The sequence below is a fragment of the Salvelinus namaycush genome, chromosome 3, assembly GCF_016432855.1.
Source record: "Salvelinus namaycush isolate Seneca chromosome 3, SaNama_1.0, whole genome shotgun sequence".
Taxonomy (NCBI): Eukaryota; Metazoa; Chordata; class Actinopteri; order Salmoniformes; family Salmonidae; genus Salvelinus; species Salvelinus namaycush.
The window spans coordinates 83,115,125-83,134,786 of record NC_052309.1 but is presented as its reverse complement, the minus strand read 5'-3'; the positions used below and the strand labels follow the sequence as shown (position 1 = coordinate 83,134,786).

At 43.7% G+C, this 19,662-nt stretch overlaps 2 protein-coding genes, 1 long non-coding RNA gene and 1 other non-coding gene across 4 annotated transcripts in view; 2 read left to right on the top strand and 2 right to left on the bottom strand.

Annotated features, from left to right (window-relative positions):
• ern2 (endoplasmic reticulum to nucleus signaling 2) overlaps positions 1-14,867 on the bottom strand; it is a 36,193-nt gene extending 21,326 nt beyond the window's left edge. The window contains exons 1-6 of the mRNA XM_038986144.1: positions 14,552-14,867; positions 8,273-8,393; positions 4,669-4,702; positions 4,246-4,318; positions 2,642-2,714; positions 983-1,105 (exon numbers count right to left, since the gene is read on the bottom strand). Coding sequence (XP_038842072.1) covers positions 983-1,105; positions 2,642-2,714; positions 4,246-4,318; positions 4,669-4,702; positions 8,273-8,393; positions 14,552-14,632 — 505 coding nt within the window. The 5' untranslated portion in view covers positions 14,633-14,867. The remainder of the gene's footprint in view (positions 1-982; positions 1,106-2,641; positions 2,715-4,245; positions 4,319-4,668; positions 4,703-8,272; positions 8,394-14,551) is intronic.
• An 86-nt stretch (positions 14,868-14,953) lies between these two features.
• LOC120041220 lies at positions 14,954-16,324 on the top strand. The gene is made up of 4 exons (XR_005475860.1): positions 14,954-15,202; positions 15,289-15,402; positions 15,602-15,717; positions 15,905-16,324. It is a non-coding gene; the product is annotated as an uncharacterized LOC120041220 (long non-coding RNA).
• On the top strand, positions 16,058-16,199 carry LOC120045242. Its single transcript, XR_005476673.1, has one exon. It is a non-coding gene; the product is annotated as a small nucleolar RNA SNORA50 (small nucleolar RNA).
• Positions 16,325-16,835: 511 nt separating the features above from the next.
• Positions 16,836-19,662, bottom strand: part of LOC120041202 (testis-expressed protein 2-like) — a 51,719-nt gene continuing 48,892 nt past the window's right edge. The window contains exon 13 of the mRNA XM_038986135.1: positions 16,836-19,233. Within this exon, the coding sequence (XP_038842063.1) occupies positions 19,078-19,233 (156 nt within the window). The 3' untranslated portion in view covers positions 16,836-19,077. The remainder of the gene's footprint in view (positions 19,234-19,662) is intronic.

Here is a 19,662-nt window from a genome sequence, read left to right as displayed (position 1 = left end):
TATATGTTTCCCATGCCAAAAAAGCCCCTTAAATTGAAAAGAGGCTTTGCGTCGACACCAGACTTTTACATAAGTGCCATTAGCAGAGAGGGTTGAGGCGTCTGCATGCTTCCCAGCTGAAACAGTTCGGAAGAGTTTGTGCATATATTATGATGACATTTAGTGATGTTTTTGTTTGTTTTGGACTTCAGTGAGGGTTTTTGAGTGTTCGGGCACACACATTTCTGTCTGGACGCAAGACGAAGTTGGTAGCCGAAGTCTACGCCCCTTCGTCTGAGATTGGTCAACAGTAGTGATTCTTCAATAAAGTCTGTTGTCATTCGACGAGAGACGACTCATTTTCATGCACATTGTTTCATTGACAAATAATGCACCAAACATCTTAGTTAGATTCAAAATTGCGCAACAAAGATCTCCTCGGAAAAAAACCTTTAAAATGAATGATAGATTCCTTGAGTTAGATTAATTCTGACTATTTTGAGGAAGTGTATACTGACTACGGTGTCTCAAAAATGGACAAATAGCACTACAGCTGCGTTTTTCTCGTTTTTCAAGCGAATGTCTTTTAAGGGAGTATGTGAGCACACACGTTCGGTTCGCCTAGCTGACTTCGGCTAGCTGCCAGCTGAACTGAAGCATGCTGACGCCTTTAGACAGTACAAACAAATTAGCTGGGATAGGCTGGAGAGAAGATACCTATGGAGATTAAGTAAGTAGATTTGGGACTTTGGGGGAAGGATAGGTAGGGCTGACCAGGTGAAGCCAGGAAGAGGCAGGGATGTAGAGGGGACAGGGGTTGGGGGCAAACGGGTCTATCCATAGAAACGAATAGACAGAACACATGTCTATGAGCCTGGGCCTAACTGAACCTCATAGGTATTGCCCAGTGGCTTAAGGGAGAGAAGTGAATAATGAATATCCCATGGAGATGTTTAGACCCCAAGCCAGCCAGGTGGGTGTGGTGTGGTCTACAGGTGCCTACCGGTACGTCCCAGGTAGAGCAGGGAGGAGGAGGGACACAGCATCTCAGCAAAGGAGGAAGTGAGGGTCTGCTGCTTCTCCCCTGTCAACAGGTCCACCACGTACCACAGGTCCTGCTTCTTCCCTGTGCATACACACAAAGTGATACAAAAACAGACATAAGGACATCATGAGGACACAAACACATGGACACAATAGGGCTGAGTGATATATATTGAATTCATTTGTTTTTATGTCCACTTCTTGTGTCTTTTTGGTCTCATCTCCTTTTCATGCTCAGTTTCTGTCGCACGTGGCATTGCGTACCACTAGGAGAATTTTTGCCAAAGCCTATTATTCAAGCTGTCTAGTCTGTGTTTCAATAAATATGCAATATGCATAAAAACACAAATATATACGGAATTGGCAACTCATTCTCATTCTAGGTAGGCCACTTGATTTCAACATCTGGCTAGCACGCTGACTAGCATGCTGTTCAAACAGTTGGAGACGGACAGAAGGGTGTGTTCATAACAATTCAACTGTTCTATCTTGTTAACTACCAAATAGATCCAAGTTGGTTAAACTTGAAATATAAAGATTAGCTGGCTACTCACGAGCACGTGGGCTTGTAATTGAGAGATTGTGTATGAGACCCGTGTTAATGTTCTATAATGCCTGCTACAAGAAGTGAAAAATTATTAGAGAAAGTGCATTATGCATGGTTCTTTTTAGGCCACATCGCCCAGCCCTAGGAAACACAGAGCAGTCAGCCTAATAACATTGTAAAAACCTTCTTGTCTCTGGTCTGAAAGCAGAGCCATACATGCAGTTGAACCACATTCAATCGGAGTTGTTTATTATCCTTATTATACTTTGAGTGAATGGGAGGGACAGAGGGCGGGCAACCTCAGTTAAGTAAAGGTGGGCTAGACAAGCACCCAGCATTCTCCCAGAGGGTAATGGGTGTAACCTACCTATAGTCTTATTAAAAACACCCCATGCCCTGGTAGTGCACTGTCTCCCTATTGTGTTGGTGAAGGGAGTGACACTAATCGTTATTCTGGATGGACTGTAATAACTAGCCTGATGGATTACAAAACAGTGTCCCATCTGCAGTGCTGGTGGCCCCACCCGTGAGTAGGATGTTGTTGGCTGAGCTGCTCCTCAAACTGACTCTGGAGGACGGCTTTAGACTGAAGATTACGGTTGTTTGTCTAGCACAATGTGAGGTGAAAATTGCCATTGGCCAACAGGTTTGACAATTAACACAGAATATTCTCCCTTTGTGCCCGCAGTGGCTTCAGTGAATGGGTGTGAAAACTTCTACAGGACTGAGAAGAAACGTGGCATCCATTTTCTCAGCTGAACAATGGCACGCACGGTAGATAGGTTAGATTACGGTCACGCCTTCGTACCGCAGCATATTCAAAGGAGCAGGGGTTATGATGACCGTGAGGTGAAAGGAATGTAAATGTAGTATAACGTCTTCTAGTTCTAACAAGATTATATTCATTCATTCGAGGTCAGCCTGATCGGGACTTGAATGGTAGTCCCGCTTGGTAGAGTAGATAACCATGACAACGTAGTCCAAACTGTTCCTGGTCTGTTCTAAATGTCTACATGTCATGTCACTGTGTGTGTCGTCATATACTCCAGGTCTGAGAACTGGAAGACTTACCCATGTAGATGATCCCGTCAGAGCTGCGGCAGGGCGACGCCTGGACCAGCTCAGGTATGGTGAAAGGCAGTTTCTGTGGAAAACAGGGAAATGCCCATTGGCCCACTCATAAGCATGTTTACTGTGAGTGTATCAATATCAAGGGGTCAATGTTGAGTAATGCTATTTCATCACAAACCACATACTCGTGATCTCACACAGACTCTGCTACTACAACCACGCCAAACAGAAACATGATGTGCGCGCGCACACACACACACACATACCTATGTGCACTACATGTTTTGTGTGACTTGCTTATCACCTGTGGTTGGCAGATATGCAGTGGCCTTCTAGAGAAAGAGGAAACTGTCAGTTCCTCTCTAGTGAGGGGGGAACCTGTTAGTCTAATAAGGGGGTTCAGTGGTTCCTCTAGTGATGGGTGACCCTGTTAGTATAATAAGGGGGTTCAGTGGTTCCTCTAGTGATGGGTGGCCCTGTTAGTATAATAAGGGGGTTCAGTGGTTCCTCTAGTGATGGGTGACCCTGTTAGTATAATAAGGGGGTTCAGTGGTTCCTCTAGTGATGGGTGACCCTGTTAGTATAATAAGGGGGTTCAGTGGTTCCTCTCTAGTGAGGGGGGAACCTGTTAGTCTAATAAGGGGGTTCAGTGGTTCCTCTCTAGTGATGGGTGACCCTGTTAGTATAATAAGGGGGTTCAGTGGTTCCTCTAGTGATGGGTGACCCTGTTAGTATAATAAGGGGGTTCAGTGGTTCCTCTAGTGATGGGTGACCCTGTTAGTATAATAAGGGGGTTCAGTGGTTCCTCTAGTGATGGGTGACCCTGTTAGTATAATAAGGGGGTTCAGTGGTTCCTCTAGTGATGGGTGACCCTGTTAGTATAATAAGGGGGTTCAGTGGTTCCTCTAGTGATGGGTGACCCTGTTAGTCTAATAAGGGGGTTCAGTGGTTCCTCTAGTGATGGGTGACCCTGTTAGTATAATAAGGGGGTTCAGTGGTTCCTCTAGTGATGGGTGACCCTGTTAGTATAATAAGGGGGTTCAGTGGTTCCTCTAGTGATGGGTGACCCTGTTAGTATAATAAGGGGGTTCAGTGGTTCCTCTCTAGTGAGGGGGGAACCTGTTAGTCTAATAAGGGGGTTCAGTGGTTCCTCTCTAGTGATGGGTGACCCTGTTAGTATAATAAGGGGGTTCAGTGGTTCCTCTAGTGATGGGTGACCCTGTTAGTATAATAAGGGGGTTCAGTGGTTCCTCTCTAGTGAGGGGTGACCCTGTTAGTATAATAAGGGGGTTCAGTGGTTCCTCTAGTGATGGGTGACCCTGTTAGTATAATAAGGGGGTTCAGTGGTTCCTCTCTAGTGAGGGGTGACCCTGTTAGTATAATAAGGGGGTTCAGTGGTTCCTCTAGTGATGGGTGACCCTGTTAGTCTAATAAGGGGGTTCAGTGGTTCCTCTAGTGATGGGTGACCCTGTTAGTATAATAAGGGGGTTCAGTGGTTCCTCTAGTGATGGGTGACCCTGTTAGTCTAATAAGGGGGTTCAGTGGTTCCTCTAGTGATGGGTGACCCTGTTAGTATAATAAGAGGGTTCAGTGGTTCCTCTTACAGTCAGTCCCTCGTTGTTCTTCCCTCCTAGAGAGTACAGGCTGCCATCGTTAGGGTCAGGCAGAAAAGCTGGCCTAAGGCGAGAGAGAGGGATGGGGTAGAGAATGTTAACACTCCGACAGATCATACATAATTCAAGGTGAAGTGTGTTATGACACCTGTGCACTATAGGCCTAAATAAAGTTGGATTAGATTTTTGGATAGGGCTTACACATTGTCAGATCAGTCATCAATGAACCCTGTTGTATTTTGAATAGATTACAATCTTATTGCTCAAGCAGAACAGGACAAAACACAGTTCTGCATGCTCAGCACATTGTGTTAAGCACACTGTTGCACTCAATACACTATGACATCCAAACTGACAGACTCGCACGCACACACACACAAAAACTGACAAACACACACACTTCAGGATACTTACTCTGCCACATGCGTTGGAACCTGCAGAACAGGATCTGTCCACAAAAGAAAACGGAAGAAAATGTGCCTTTCAGTCATCAGTGCCATGAATAGTACACTACAAATGATGACAGTACCGGTTGATCAAGAATCAGCAGCATGTATACAGTACACAATATGAACCACTACACTGCTGTCTTTCCTGTTTGAATATAAACCCCATAGTTCTTCAGTCCATAAACGATTACTCCCAAACACAGAATTAACTCAGAAGGTTTACTGAAAACTTTAAGGTCAGGGACCTTTCACTCTCTGACCTTGAGAAAATAAAAATTAAGGATCCAGCTTTAATAACTCAAGTATTTTTAATTTTGCTCCAAATTAATATTTGTGTGCACCTATATTTTTCAACTTACGCCACACATGCTCCTTGTAAAAATGGTCAGCATAGACCCCTGCAATGTTGGTCTCAGGTTAAGCGGCTCCTTAAACCACACTTGTCCTAACTGATAAGAGGCCAAGGCCACTTATTTATCTAATGACAACAGTATAGCCTAAATAAACAGTGGCCAGTAGCCCACAGGGGACACATTAATACTCACTGTAAAGACCCAGGTCGTATTCTGAACTTCACAGCTAGAAATGTATTGTATAGAGCGGACATGATTCCCTATTCTACATGATAGAGAAGCAGGTCTGTTCTACATCATATATTACTATCTGAATGTCCTGTAATGTCACACCCCACTGAATGTGATACAGCACCCAGGCCACCCTGCCAAATGGGCACACACAGGGACCAGGGCGTGATGACATTACTACTAGACAAACGCACACAGTGGCAGCGGAGTCCACAAGGTCAGCCAGATGTAACCTCTGCTCTGACTGGCAGAGGTCTGTGCTGGGTGGTTTACCTGGAACTGCGTTTACACAGGTAGCCCAATTGTGATTAATCTTTTTATTTTTACTAATTGGTCTTTTGACCAGTCAGATCAGCTTTGAAAAAGTTCTGATGTGAGAAGATCAATTAGACCAATTAGTGGGGGGGGAAATGGCTGTATTCCCAAGGAATATTCAGTAGAGAACAACACTCAGAACATCGTAGATGGAACAACAAAGCCCACCCATGGAAATACTAGGGTATACAAATGATTACGATCATGACTGGTGGTGATAATATCTTTTACGGACGACCATGCTGGAGATGTATATATTTTTTAGTAGAACGTTTTCTCCATTTGTAACAATAGAGAGCCGTGTTCTGACCTCAATGTTCTTTCCCTTCACTGAATATGCACCTCACCTGATAGCGTAACTGTTTGTTGAGGACACACTGACTATTAATGTGTGTGTTGTCGTATGAAAGAGTATACTTGGCCGGTGTGTCATAAATGTCACTGATAGGTGCAGCAGGGTCAAGACAGTGATGCGTCGTTTTATCCACGCATAGCATTTATCCTAGCAACATTCAAAGCCGCGCTGATTGGTCAGAGTTCAGTTGTTCCTGCGTTTTAAAAGAACAAACGCTACAGACAGAATCGCCACCAAAACATTGCCATCCATACTGTAACGACCCTGGGTTTATATGCGCGGGAATCGACTCTGCCGCTTGAGCATGCTTTTGCGGCACAGTCGATAGCGTGCTGGATTTCGGATTAGAAGGTCGAGGGTTCGAGACCTGCTCCTTGCCGTTTCATTACAATACTTTGCATTTCCCGTGAATTTGGATATGAAGTTGCATTTAACTATGTAGCTTTTAAGTTAGTGACTGCAACCAGCCTGATTGACCAGATGGATAGCATTGACATCATGGATAGTTTAATTGTTTTTGGAGATAAGTAAACTGTGAATTATATCAAGTGTTATCGCTAGCTTACATCGCCGATTGGGCTGAAGCTGTCTAGTAGTGCGTTGACCACACTAGGAGTTCGAAGTGTTTACAAAATGACTATTGAGATACTTAGCTACATGACATTTGTGCTAGTAGGCAACTAAAAGAGATGCTAGCTCCATTCATTCACCATTACTGACAATAATGTAATGTTAGCCATCTAGTCACTTGTTGCTCGCCTTTAGTTAAGCTAATTTCAAAACGAGGCCACGAAACTGCGCATCTCCCGCGGTTCGTGGCATGGCAGGCACGAGCAAACTACGAACTCCCAGTTCGCGGGGATTCCTCTTTAGGGTTCTTCCGCTCATTACGTAATCAGTATCTCCGAACTCTGACCAATAAGCACGGCTTTGAATGTTGCTAGGTTACTTGTGGGCGTGGTTTTGCCCCATAAAAAGGACACACCAGGGATGGGACTCATGCCAACCCTGGGTTGGGTCCTACCTGCTGGGCCTGAGTGACAGGTTCCTACCTCCCTCCAGGCTCCTTCTGTGGGCATTAGTCAGTTAGGCCTCAAGGAAGACCTGCCTACCTCCTGGATGTGGGCTTTAGTTAGTTAGGCCTCAAGGGATGACAGCAGATGTTTGAGAAAGGTGACCTGGTGCTATCCCTGTCCATATTAAAAGGACATTTTGAGGAAACACAGGGCTCAGATGGGACCGATTCCATATTCTCATGTTTATTAATGATGTTATACGGTATCAGGTGTGACTCGCTGGTTTGACATGAAAGGTCAACCATTTGTGATCCACCGTTTCCCTGTTATTCAGCCCATCTGATACGGTTTCACCTTGAAAACCCGAAATTGTGTTTCAGTAACGTTACTAGCCTAGCAACATGACTTCTAGTAAATGGACCCTGCTTTAGTATGCTAATCATACCAATGCTCATTCTGACCATGTAACCTCAGACAGGATGTTTAGATATGAAAGTGTTGTTTTTTTTTATTGTCATGTGCACAAACAAATACAGTGAAACGCCTTTCTTGCAGGCTCTTTTCCAACAACGCAGTAATCATTATCAGTAGTACTATAAAATAAAGTAGAACAAAAACAAGAGAAATATAAATACAGCAGAGCAGTTTACCCCTGCCTATTATGGCTGACCACGATTAAAGGCTATATCTGTCCCACTCTCTCCAGGTTAATGATTACCAGGTTAGCATGCGTGAGCAAAGCGTTCACTGCATTTACTCATGCGCCGGGAGAGCAGAAAATACAGTGAAAACACCCATCATTATCTAAACCCAGAAATGCCTCAGAAATGCCATTTACAGTGAAAAATAAATCTGTCAATACATCCCTTTATGAGAGGTAGGCCTGAGAATAACACAGCTACTGTAGTTTTTGATCGGCAGCCTACTCCCACGTTCACAGTGTTGATTTCTCTAACCATTCAGTACTTCAATAGCTGTAATTACAGTATTGGTACATGCAATGATACGCAGCTGAGGTAAAAAAGTAGGCCGACACGTGCATTCCTCCCCACTGCCTCGTACACTGTGTGATTAGTTCTCAAAATAATGTTTCTGCTCTGAATCTGGTTTCCACCATTCAACAAAAGACGAAACACAGAGCTGGTCTTCACTTTCACAAACTAAAGGGGTCTCGGTTGTGATCCTTGTGGAACAACAATGGCACTTTGTTTCACAGGTGTAACTCAAACAGCACCTAAAGATTGATAGAGACACAAACAAAGGCGCTAGTGAATTACTCAGGACTCTCTTCTTCCTTACCCTCTTTCAGCGTCCATTTGATAGAGCCTGATTTCTTGCTGACGGCGTGTAGGTTTCCATCCAGGGTGGACACAAAGAGCAGGCTTTCGGGGAGGGAGACGGTGCTGGCGTGGCAGAAACTCTGCAAGACAGAACACAAAATACTGTTAAAGCACATCTATAGGGGAACAGAAGATAGTCTTCTTTAGTGGTATTCAACATAAGCCAAGGGCCTAATCTTAGTATTCACCTCTTTCAAAAAGAGTTTCATCTACAGCCAATGCAAGTACATTCTGTCGACCAAAGAGCTCTGGCCATATCAGCCCTGATATGACAATGGCCTCTATGGCTAGACACTATAATAATGGAAACTATAGCCATATCAGAGCCAAGGCCACATGTGTGCCGTTGTATTGTGTACGTGATGAATAATGAACGGTTGCTACTAATTAAATTGTGGTATTATTGAACACGGATTCATAAATCAGTTTGATCATACATAACTAACTATAAAATAGTCTACACTACATAGGAATACAGACAAAGTGCTGCCATAACAGAGAACCTCCTGCCGTTTATAAGGCCCCAGAGGAATGCCAATACTGAGAAGGACTGTTTCCCTCATTAACTGAATACATATCCTGAATACTACTACTAGACTGGGACATGGGGGGGGATGCAGGGATGCCAGAGGGTTAACTGCTGCCCCATATCGCCAAACATTACCCCCTCCCCAAACTGGCTGTGTAAAACACTTAGGAGCAGATGAGGGGTTAGGTCTCGCTAGCTACCTGCCTGAGGGGGAGTTAAGGCTTCTGCATGCTTCAGTTCGTCTGTGCTCGCATAGTCCCTAACAAGACCATCGCTTGAAAAATAAGAAAAGGATCAATAGTACTATCTGACCATCTTGAGACACCAAGTCAGAATTAACCTAAAAGATAATTTATGACAGATTTCTTGAGTTAGCGTCTTTTCCAAGGAGATCTTAGTCGCAATTTTGCACCTAATTAAGATAGATGTTTGGTGCACTATTTAGAGAGTTAATTGAAGAATCCTTACTGTTGACCAATCACAGACGAAGAGGCATAGACTTCTACTACAGACTTCAGCTTGCCTCTTTTCCCCCCATGTGCACAGCTGATGAACTGTTCCAAACTGTTTCGGATGGGAAGCATGCAGACGCCTTTAGCCGAAAAGGCCAAGTTATGCTTGATCCGAAAATTTGGTTGGAGGCTTTGTATGGAGGGTGTGACTGCATTGAGGAGCCTCTCGAGGCACGCAGAGACCAAATCAAGCTCTGTACCGCATCTCCGTGTGCCTCATTTCTAAAATATATTTTTTTTTACAATGCGGAGGGCTCTGTATAGGTCCGCGTTGACAGTAGGTTGGGGCGGTACATCCTGTATAAAACAAACTCACTCCCTTGACAACTTCCTTCACAATAGCTCTGCTCCGCTAAGCACAATAAGCATGAAAGCTCTGAAGACTGGAGGCTGCTTTGCAGTAAATGCTGTATGGCCACTTCAGATGTCAGATTGACCATGCAGAGCCTTTAATTGAACACAGTTGTTTTCAAAAGGGAGTCTGTGATAAGTGGGGAGGAAGGCTAGGTAAGGGTCTGGGGGTCAGGACTGGGAGACTGAAGAGTGGGGAGGAAGGCTAGGTAAGGGTCTGGGGGTCAGGACTGGGAGACTGAAGAGTGGGGAGGAAGGCTAGGTAAGGGTCTGGGGTCAGGACTGAACTTCTGCAAAAGAGCCACGCTGCTGTCTGCAGAGTCACCAATATCACTATTTTGGCCCCCGAGTGGCACAGCGGTCTTAGGCACTGCATCTCAGTGCAAGAGGCGTCATTACAGACCCTGGGTCAATGCTAGGCTGTATCACAACTGGCCGTGATTGGGAGTCCCATAGGGTGGCGCACAATTTGCCCAGTGTCGTCCTGGGTAGGCAGTCATTGTAAATAAGTATTTGTTCTTAACTGACTTGCCTAGTTAAATAAAGGTTACATAAAAAAATTATTGGGCTGATAAAGCAAGCATGGTCGGCTTGCTTTACTGTGAAACTCAGGGAGAAATGCGTTTCTCAGTCACCGCACAGACGAAGAGTGGGCTGAGATGGACATGTGATTGTATTTCTCTCCAGTCCTTCTCATATCACTCTCTCTGTGAGAGGGCCACAAGCCCACATGGGCAGACTGACTGGGTTCAGTAGCACAACATGGACAGCAATTTTGGAGAGAGGGAATGAAACAACCAAAGAAAGAGAACTGTATGCAGGCGTAAGTGGGCGTATGCCGCGGCTGAATCACTGACCACACTTTAAGCTCTGACAGAGGCCCGGTCAAGCCACGGGGGTGTTTCTTTCCTTGGAAGTCTCTGTGGTCAGTGAGTGCAAGGGATATTTTTTTTTAAAACATCACACTGATATGCGATCCGTAGTCTTCATTTTGATTTTGGCACAGGAAGAGGCCGGGTGGGGGTGTCTGTACTGTAGAGTGCTCTGGCTGCTCAAGGGTTTTGACTAGATGGGATACAGCTTTTGTAAGATTTTACCTTTCCCTAGCAAGTTAGGATAATTAACGTAGCAGGTTAAGGTTAGGAAGGGTTAGGGATAGCTAAAATACACCAAAAAATAAAAACATATTTTGACGTTCATTTCACAAAAGCTATACATCTCTTATAGCCATGACCCAGCTAAAGGAGACAGCTAGGGCCAGAGGGATTCTAATACCTTGCCTGACTTGTGTGTGTACCAACCTACTCCATTAACCCCATCCACACTCCTCCAGCCGAAACAAAGTTAGGACAGCAGAACATAGAATTGAATGTCTTAATTCAATGGGATGAAACATCCCCTGCAAAGGGCCCTCTGGATAGTATAACTAGCCCCCGCTGTTTCTGTTAAAGGCAGATCACTGATCTATAATTACTCGAGGCCCTACCCAGCACTCAGACACTTACAAGGGAGAACTAGGCCTAAGTGCTGTTAGGCCAGACACCAATGTGCCCCCCCCCCCACCAGCGAGCTAGGGCGCATGGCATCCAGAACAAACAGAGTACACTTCAGTGAATCACCCCTGGCCTTCTATGAATCAGACAGCCTTGTTATCTTGTCTTCCTCCCAGCCGTCTACAGTCTACAAAATGGACCAGACCAAACACACTCGGCCTGCTGGAGCAACAAAAGAAAACCAAGGTTACTGTATGAAGCTAGGCCTATCTGATGAAATCAAAGCAATAATAACCTAACCACTTCACTTAGGTGCTGTTTGTTAGCTACAGCTCATTTATTTAGCAGTTTATCTTAAAATGTCTTTGGTAAAAAAAGGAACCGTGTGTGTTCCTGGGTTTGTTTGTTCAGTTAACCCTGCTGTAATCTTACAGTCTACACACCAGAGAGAGCTTGTGTCAATACTGGACACCTGTGGTTGTTCCCACTGGCTTATCACCTCATAAGAACTGTACCAGGAACAGTAAAACAATAACCATCAATGTCGATTTATTATTATTCATCCCCACAAACCTCCAGCCTGCTCTCAGTTTCAAAATCAACATCTCTGGAACATCTGTCGGACGGTTGAAGTTTGTGAGAAGCAACACTCTGTTCGAAACAACGTTTAACACCTTCAGGCCTAAAAGTACATCCTTGGGACATCTGTACGTGGTTGTTAGGCTATACGGTATGATTGATAGTATAGGGGAGGGGAGTTCAGTTCTATACTGGTCTGTATCTGGGAGCGGGAGTAGAGAGAAAGGGTCATTGGAGCAGGCCCCGTTTGGTTTACATGTCCTAATGCTTTTTACCAGGGAAAGAAGTCAGACATTGCGTAACACTGCTTACAGGGTTACATAATGTACCCGAACTTGGCGAAACAATTCTTGGCAGGTTCCGAGCTTTCACTCTGCCTCTGCAATGAGGCCATGTTCCATTAGAGAGACAGAATGAACATGCCTAAGACTTCTCGTGCAGTGGTATCAGGTACATGTGATTGGCAGGTTTCCCACCGTTAGTCAATAGGAATCAAAGCCTTCCAGGGAAGAGGGAACACAAAGGAGGGGAAAACAAGTAATTTTTCAGTGTAATGTAATGCTACTGATGCTTAGAGCTAAAGGTCTCACTGGTAGAGACAGGTGAGAAAGTGTATTATTTTTTTACATTGCATCTAGACTTAGGCCTAAATGTGTTCAAATGTGATAAAGTAGGGATGCATGCTAGCTCTCAACCACTACTGGAATCACTAAGTGAGGCACTAGCCTACAGAATTCATAGGCCTAATCAAAAAGAGAGTGAAAAACATTGACGCTAGATGCACCCTCCAGAAGGGACATGGAGAACAGAAACCGGACACAGTACAAGCTGCTTCAGAAATACTTAGTGGAACTGAATGTAGAAATGACCTTCCAACCCAAATCTGCAGGATCCCTGTTAACTGACCTACTATATCAGACTATACCATTGCCTTGAAGAGGTGTTATTGACAGCAACTTCGACAATTTGAACAAGGTAATTAATGCTTGACTCTATCAAGTGCTTTATCAACCTTGCCTCCATTAATTCACCTTCAATGGAACATTTCCAAAACAGTCCGAATGTTTCCTCCCATTTGTAGACTTGCTGTAGCGCTCACAGTTTGTGTGCAGGCATGAATTAAGACAGGAACTGATGACGCTCATTATCATTTCACTTCTGGTGACCACAGATCAAAATCTAAGAGGAAATGTTTTTTTGAAAAGGTGAAGAAATTAAACTGACATGATGTGCAAATGGCCATGCATGACCAGGTTATGTGTATTTTGTGTTGAACAGCCTGCGTGTCCCATCTTGAGCATCTTGAACTCATCACCACCTTGCATTAAATGTCACTGTGGTTTTATTTTAACTGTCTACTTGTTTTGCCCACATGCAATGCACACGTAGGCAGGTCGGATGGCCAGATATTAGTGTGTGCAGAGACTTAAAACATCAAGCATGTTTGTGTTGTGATTTTTCTGTGCATGGCCATTTGAGCTCCCTTCCACTCGTCAACATTCAGTGGCACTGTCTCTGCCGCGGCTGCACGTAGACCCTAATACAGCCGCACAAAGTGCCTGCACAGCCGTTGGCCTTGTGATAAGATAGGACACGCACACACACACACAGTCAAACAGAGCATGCACAGACTGAACTCTGTCTATACGCACATGGTAGCACGGCCTGCAAGTATAACTGGGACAATAAACCGAAAATTATCAACACCAACCAAACCGACCACTTATCATGGACATTTTGCTGATATCATTCATTACGATAAATAACCTATAGGGGCCTACTAGAGAAATGTGAAGTTTTAAATTAAATACGTTTTCTAATATGGGTGACTGTTGATGGGAAAACTGATAGCTACAACATTCAAAGTAGTATTATTAAGGGTAATAAATAAAAATAAACTGGTGCACATTAATGTTAAACTTATAGTTCAACTTATTGTTATCATGACAATAGTCAATGTATCGTTATATGGATTTTTGCCCAGCTCTACCTACAAGTCTGACTGCAAGAGTGTGCGCACAACCAGAACAAGCATGCTGAATTAATGGGGCACTGAGTGTGTTAAACATCCCTGCACTGCTATTGATAAAGCTACATGTTGGATAGCTACATTTTGAAAGCACTATGACAATATTTTTCTTTTATGTTTTTTCCCAATTTAGAAAGAAACATTTAACACAGAGCAATGGGCTTGCTCCAGCAACCAGTGAGGTGGTGGAACTTCACCTGACTGGTCTTTACTGACAGACTATTTACATGGGGGTCTAAAGTCTAACCGTATCAATTTAGCCAGGGTCCCTAGCCTGGCTCTAATGCCTTGGCTTCATCTTATGGCATGGTTAGATTAGCCAACTAGTGTGACTAAACGGCTAGGTTGTTGAATAAATGCTGTACAATACATTATCTGTAACATTACCCCTACTACAAAAACAGGAGACTAGCTAATACTACAGTAACGTTAGCTACTTCAAGCAATTTAACAGCATACAATATTGGCCTTAGCTTAGTTGGAATCGACACTAGTTAACTAGGCATAAAATATATAACTGGTTGTTAGCTAGCCAACCAGCCAAGTATACTAGCTAACGTAAGCTAGCTAATAACCATTTAGCCAAAAATATCAGCTAGCTAACTAGTTGTAAATATTAGCTAGGTGGTGCCATGCCCGTCTTTTCTCTTGTTAGTTAACCCCTAAACCCATTAGCTAACTAGCTAGCCAATATGCCAATTCCTCCCACTAAGGTTCAGTATCGTAAATTAGGTTAACTACTTACCATTTGAAGTGGGTCAATACTACACAGTAACGTGAAAATGCACCACAATAGGGCCCGACTGCTAACCGTCCAGTCCATCATACAGTCCAGAAGGGGTAGTACGAGTTACATAGAATGCAATGCGTCGATACAACCAAGTTTTAAAGTGGCATTCCCAAAGAGTTACGGTATCAAAACATTTCAGTTTGTCTGTGGCGTTGCTACTCTTCTTGCTTCGGTAATTAAGTGTCTCTGGCTCTGTGCCTGTCCAACTTGCATCTTCCTGAAATTAATATGTGGGTGTTGGATTTAGATTGCGATGTCCGAAACAGTGGAGGAGGGGGGAAATTCTAGGATGTCTCTCCACCAATAAGTACACAGCTAGCTACCGGATATGCTTTGCAAGCAAGTATAAATTCGTCGGGGGTTTTCCGGTCACATTACATCAAGCAAGAGAAACATGGAGCGTATGGCTGATTACAGACGCATGGCTCAATCTGTGCAGACTAAACTCGAATTTTGTTTACCCATATTGTTTGATGGACGCTAAAAGATTATGCATTGAAAACTGTAGTGAGTGAATGTCAACTAATCCCTATTATGTAATTTGGCAAGGAAGTTAGTAGAAAGGCCAGTAGCTAATGGCTAACTAGCACTTAGGACTCGTTCAAGGTAAGGTTCATTTATCGACATCTGGATTGACTTTAAACATCCTTGATGCTAAATCATTTCGTTAATGTTTTGAATCTATTCCTCAGAAAAGTCGGAGGCATTACGAGCACCACAATCATGTGCGGAGACTGCGCACGTGGTCCGCAGCATGGCCCCTTGAGGCCACGTTGGGACCATGGAACCCCTTGTGTTCTCTTGAGGTAGTTGCATGCAATGGCAATCCAATAACCTAGGAAAATATCCATGGTTGTATGAATGATGTTTTAACGCGTTAGACTTCTGATTGACAGTGAAGTTGACTTTTGTTGTTCTGACTCATAACCCAGGCATGGACATCAATGTGGTTGTCTCCAGTCTTGGTTAATTTAACTTTTTTTTTTGTTGCCTTTGCCACTTCAGGGAATCGTCGAGTTAATGTGGCTTAAGTCTTGGAGCAGGTGGCGTGTAAGCCATTAACAGCGTGGCTCCTTTCTACGAAGGAACCCGGCATTCAGTTTTCCCTCAAAGACTTGAAGGTGAATACTGTGATCTTGACATCTGTAGTGCAATGGGGGGGGGGGGTTATGAATGATGTTTTACGCGTTAGACTTCTGATTGATGGTGAAGTTACCTTTTGTATTCTGACATAACCCATTCTCATATCAATCTGACTGTCTGTTTGAAATAGTAGGCTAATTTGTGCCCTTTTTGTCATGGATCTAGATGCAGTCATGGAACAAGTCCAATGTGGCGCAAGATGAATACCATGGAGAGAATTCAACTAATACAACTCAATTTATTGAACATTATTAAGTTGTCCAATAAAGTCACATTTGTAGTGGAATGTTTTGTGTTATGTTCATTTATTGTAACTGTATGCACTGTCTTTGAGCCAGCGGAGCCCTCTCCATGGCTCTGTCGGCCAAGCTACAGCTGCAAGAACAAATCAAAGGCTTGTTATAACTGGGGTTACTTGGCATTTCATCCCAAGTTTCTCTTTTAAATGCAACTCACATCTAATCACTAATAATTGTCATGTGTGTATTTTGATCTTTAATCTGTATACGTCATAAGGCTTTGGGTGATTGGAGGTACCCATTCCCTCATTTTAGAGCTACAAGGAATAAACCAGTATACATTGTTTATAGGCAGATTAAATCAACTTTTTTTAGTTCTACATACTATTTATTCAGTGACATTTGAACCTGTGTTATCTGTCCACGTGGGCAAATGTCCCTATAACTCAAAAGCACAAAGTCCTTATGGCCCAAACACTCATTAGTTTGAATGATCTAATCTTAGCCTAGGATGTCAGCTACCATTGTCAAAGCATTACTAGTTACATGCAAGCAAAAAAAAATATTGATCAGAACTGTAGTGACATCGCTCAACGCAACTGAAATTCCTGATATATTTTTCCTGTCACTGCAAATGTAACAAACGGTAGCGTATGAGGAAAGAAGCTAAGACATGGCCTCAACACGCACACTTGTTTGCCTAGAATGTCTGGTTATTCAAATGGCACTTCTGCCTCAAACATTTGAACAAAGTTGTGGCAAACAACCCAAATGTCACCTGTAAGCGGAGTTATTCTTGGCAAATGTCATGAATCTGAAAGGTTTCAAAGCCATCTACGCCAGTCATTGCTGTTTGAAATTGTTTAATATTTGTCATATGTACACAGCATGAAGTCAGGTATTTCAAGACAGGAAATTGATCAAGAAAAGCAGTCGTATTTACTGAATGGCTTGTTTCCATTGGTTGAGCGGTATGGCTGACATTAGTTATGGCTGTTTGAATCACCGGCTGCAGGCATTTTAACATGTTCAGAATCTGAGTGTGAAAGCTGTAATGTGTCCTAGCTGGTGAACGTGGTCTAAGATAGTGATGCTCAACCTCCGGGCCCTGGGGTGTTGCTGATCAGTCCCTCCGATGGGTGTCTGACAATTAAGTAATGTAGCGCGGTGGTGCTCCAAAGAGGAAACGCATAGCTTTGGCAGTAACTAAGCATGCCATGTCCGAACTAGAATGGACCACAGGACAGAAGCCTGTTTCTGTATTGTGAGACTTGCTGTACAAGTTCACCCCCTGAATAAGACACCAGATTTGCCAGTTGCTGGTACAAAAAAGGTTGAGAAACACAGTTTTAAAAAGAGGTGTGTGTGAAAGTGCTGCTTGGCCTATAAGACAGCTAGAGACAAATGCATTTGACCTCTGTTTTAAAACAGTTGATAGAAAATTTACTCTGAAAATATCTCCTACCACTGCCAAAGTAATGCCTAGATTCAATCAGATCAAGCATTTACCAGCGATAGACGACACCCGCAAAGATGTTTTGGAGGTGTAACTGTGTTGAAGCTGTGAAATCGGTGAGCAGCTGCTCTTGTGATCATTGTCACAAAGCCACACCGGCCCACACAGAAGTTCAGAATGAGAAAGTACAGTCTATATAGAAATAATGACGCTCAAATTGAAAATCATTCAACAAAAAAAAGAGGATTTCTATCAGCCTAATTAAGGTGTAGAAAACATCTCACATTCCAATGTTCGAACTTGTAAACGAGTCTGCATAGGATTTCTCTTAATGCGACTCCAAACAGACAATGGCAATGTCTGCTTTAGGTATAATTCCAGAAGCCGCCTGTGGATTTGACTGCTCGAACGCAGTTCCACCTCCAACACCGGCAAAACAACCGTTATGCAGATGTCGCCTAAAGCGGATCTGATTGAAGCGAGCCCTAAGTTAGCAGTCTATTAGGGTCCTTTATAATTGACCCAGTTAGGGAACTGCCTGCTTTACATGTACAGGTACATTCATTAGGCCTTCTGTCTACACTACACACCTCTTTTGACATCATAGCTGTAAGACTATTGTGACAATACATAGATTTATGGTTGGTATTTGTACACCTCGTCAACAATGTGGTTTGACTTCAGAATGGCTGAGGCAATGGTGGACAGAAGACACTGAAGGCCCTATGCATTTGGTGAAAGCTCCCAAGCTATACAGTCAGTAACTACTATATTTAGCCTTCATCTGTGACTTACTCGGGTTTCATACCCATGTCACAAGAGTGTGTGAGCACGCTGAGCTAAAGCATAGACATTATCTTGAGGATCCAACACATTTTCAGGTCTCAGGCAAGGGTATTCATCCCAGGCTATTCAGTAACTACCACATGAGCCTGCCTTCTGCAGTTTGAGTTGTTTTGGGGGTAGGATGGTATTGTTGATCGATGCACAGTGGCGTTGACCTGTTTGCATAAGGAATGCCACGCGATGTATGGGGAGGGGCGGAGAGAGGGATAGACATTGTCTCACAATGCCCATATGTGCATTAGATGATGAAGCATGTGACAAATCACACACACACACAGCCTTCTCTCTGACCATCTACACCCATTCTTTTTTCATGGGTTTCAGGTCTGAAACTCAATGGAAAAAGAAATGCAGGGCATATCATGGACTCCGATTAGTACACACACTTTTCATGTTCGTCTATGACGTTTGGTGTAGCTGCTGTATATCACAGGTAGTGTGGTTCTTCAGTTTACACTGCATGGCAATTTGTCTGACCACACACACACTTACAATCCAAATGGTCTGTGAATCCATGACCTGTCTGATTGACACCATCCTCGGATTAATATTCCCTCAAACCAATGATGCAGTATTTCCCAGCCAAGTGAGAAGTAAGCAGGCTGTCTCTCCATCTCTGCCTTTCTTCACTTCCTGGTAGAGGATCCACAGTCTGGAGTGGCTGTGGGATTGGCCCACTGTTCTGAGGGGAGAACAGTAAGCCCCGCCCACTGCGGCGCTGGCACCAGTGGTTACTGGGATGTCAGGTCGCCAGTGACTTATCCTTAGCAACACCCCAGAAACGGAGAGTCTTGTCTTCACATGTCAAAGAGTTCAGGCTCCGAGAGGTCTGGGTCCCTCAAGGCATCGGTCGATGTTGTCACAGTAGCCAGGTTGGCGTTAGAACGGGTGTCCATGGCAGAGTGCATGATGGGTAGCCAGAGGTCGTCCATGTTTGGCATCACAAATATTTTCTGTGAGAACAAAAACGAGAACTTGAGTAACTAGGAGTAAAACAGAAAACACTTCAAGCTAAAGGGGGGCCACGAATATTTATTACATTTATGATAAGCCTTTTGTCTGTGCATGTTTGACAAGAACACAAATCTTAGTTTATCACTTGAATGCTGAACGAGGTGCTTTGGTCTAGCCGGTATCACAAAATAGCAATTTATAGTAGTTATACAGTATATGTTTCTGTGAAAACAACAAACAGGCCACAACAGCAGAAAGGCAGATTTCGGACAAAAACCCAGGAGACTGCAGTCAATCTTATTCTGTGTGATTGGATTTGGGGATTGTCTGGAGTCTGGTATTTTTGGGAAGCCATACATAGCCACTCACAACTGATGTGTGCGTACTTCTGTGCCTGGGTGTGTGTGGTAAGGATAATAATAATGTAG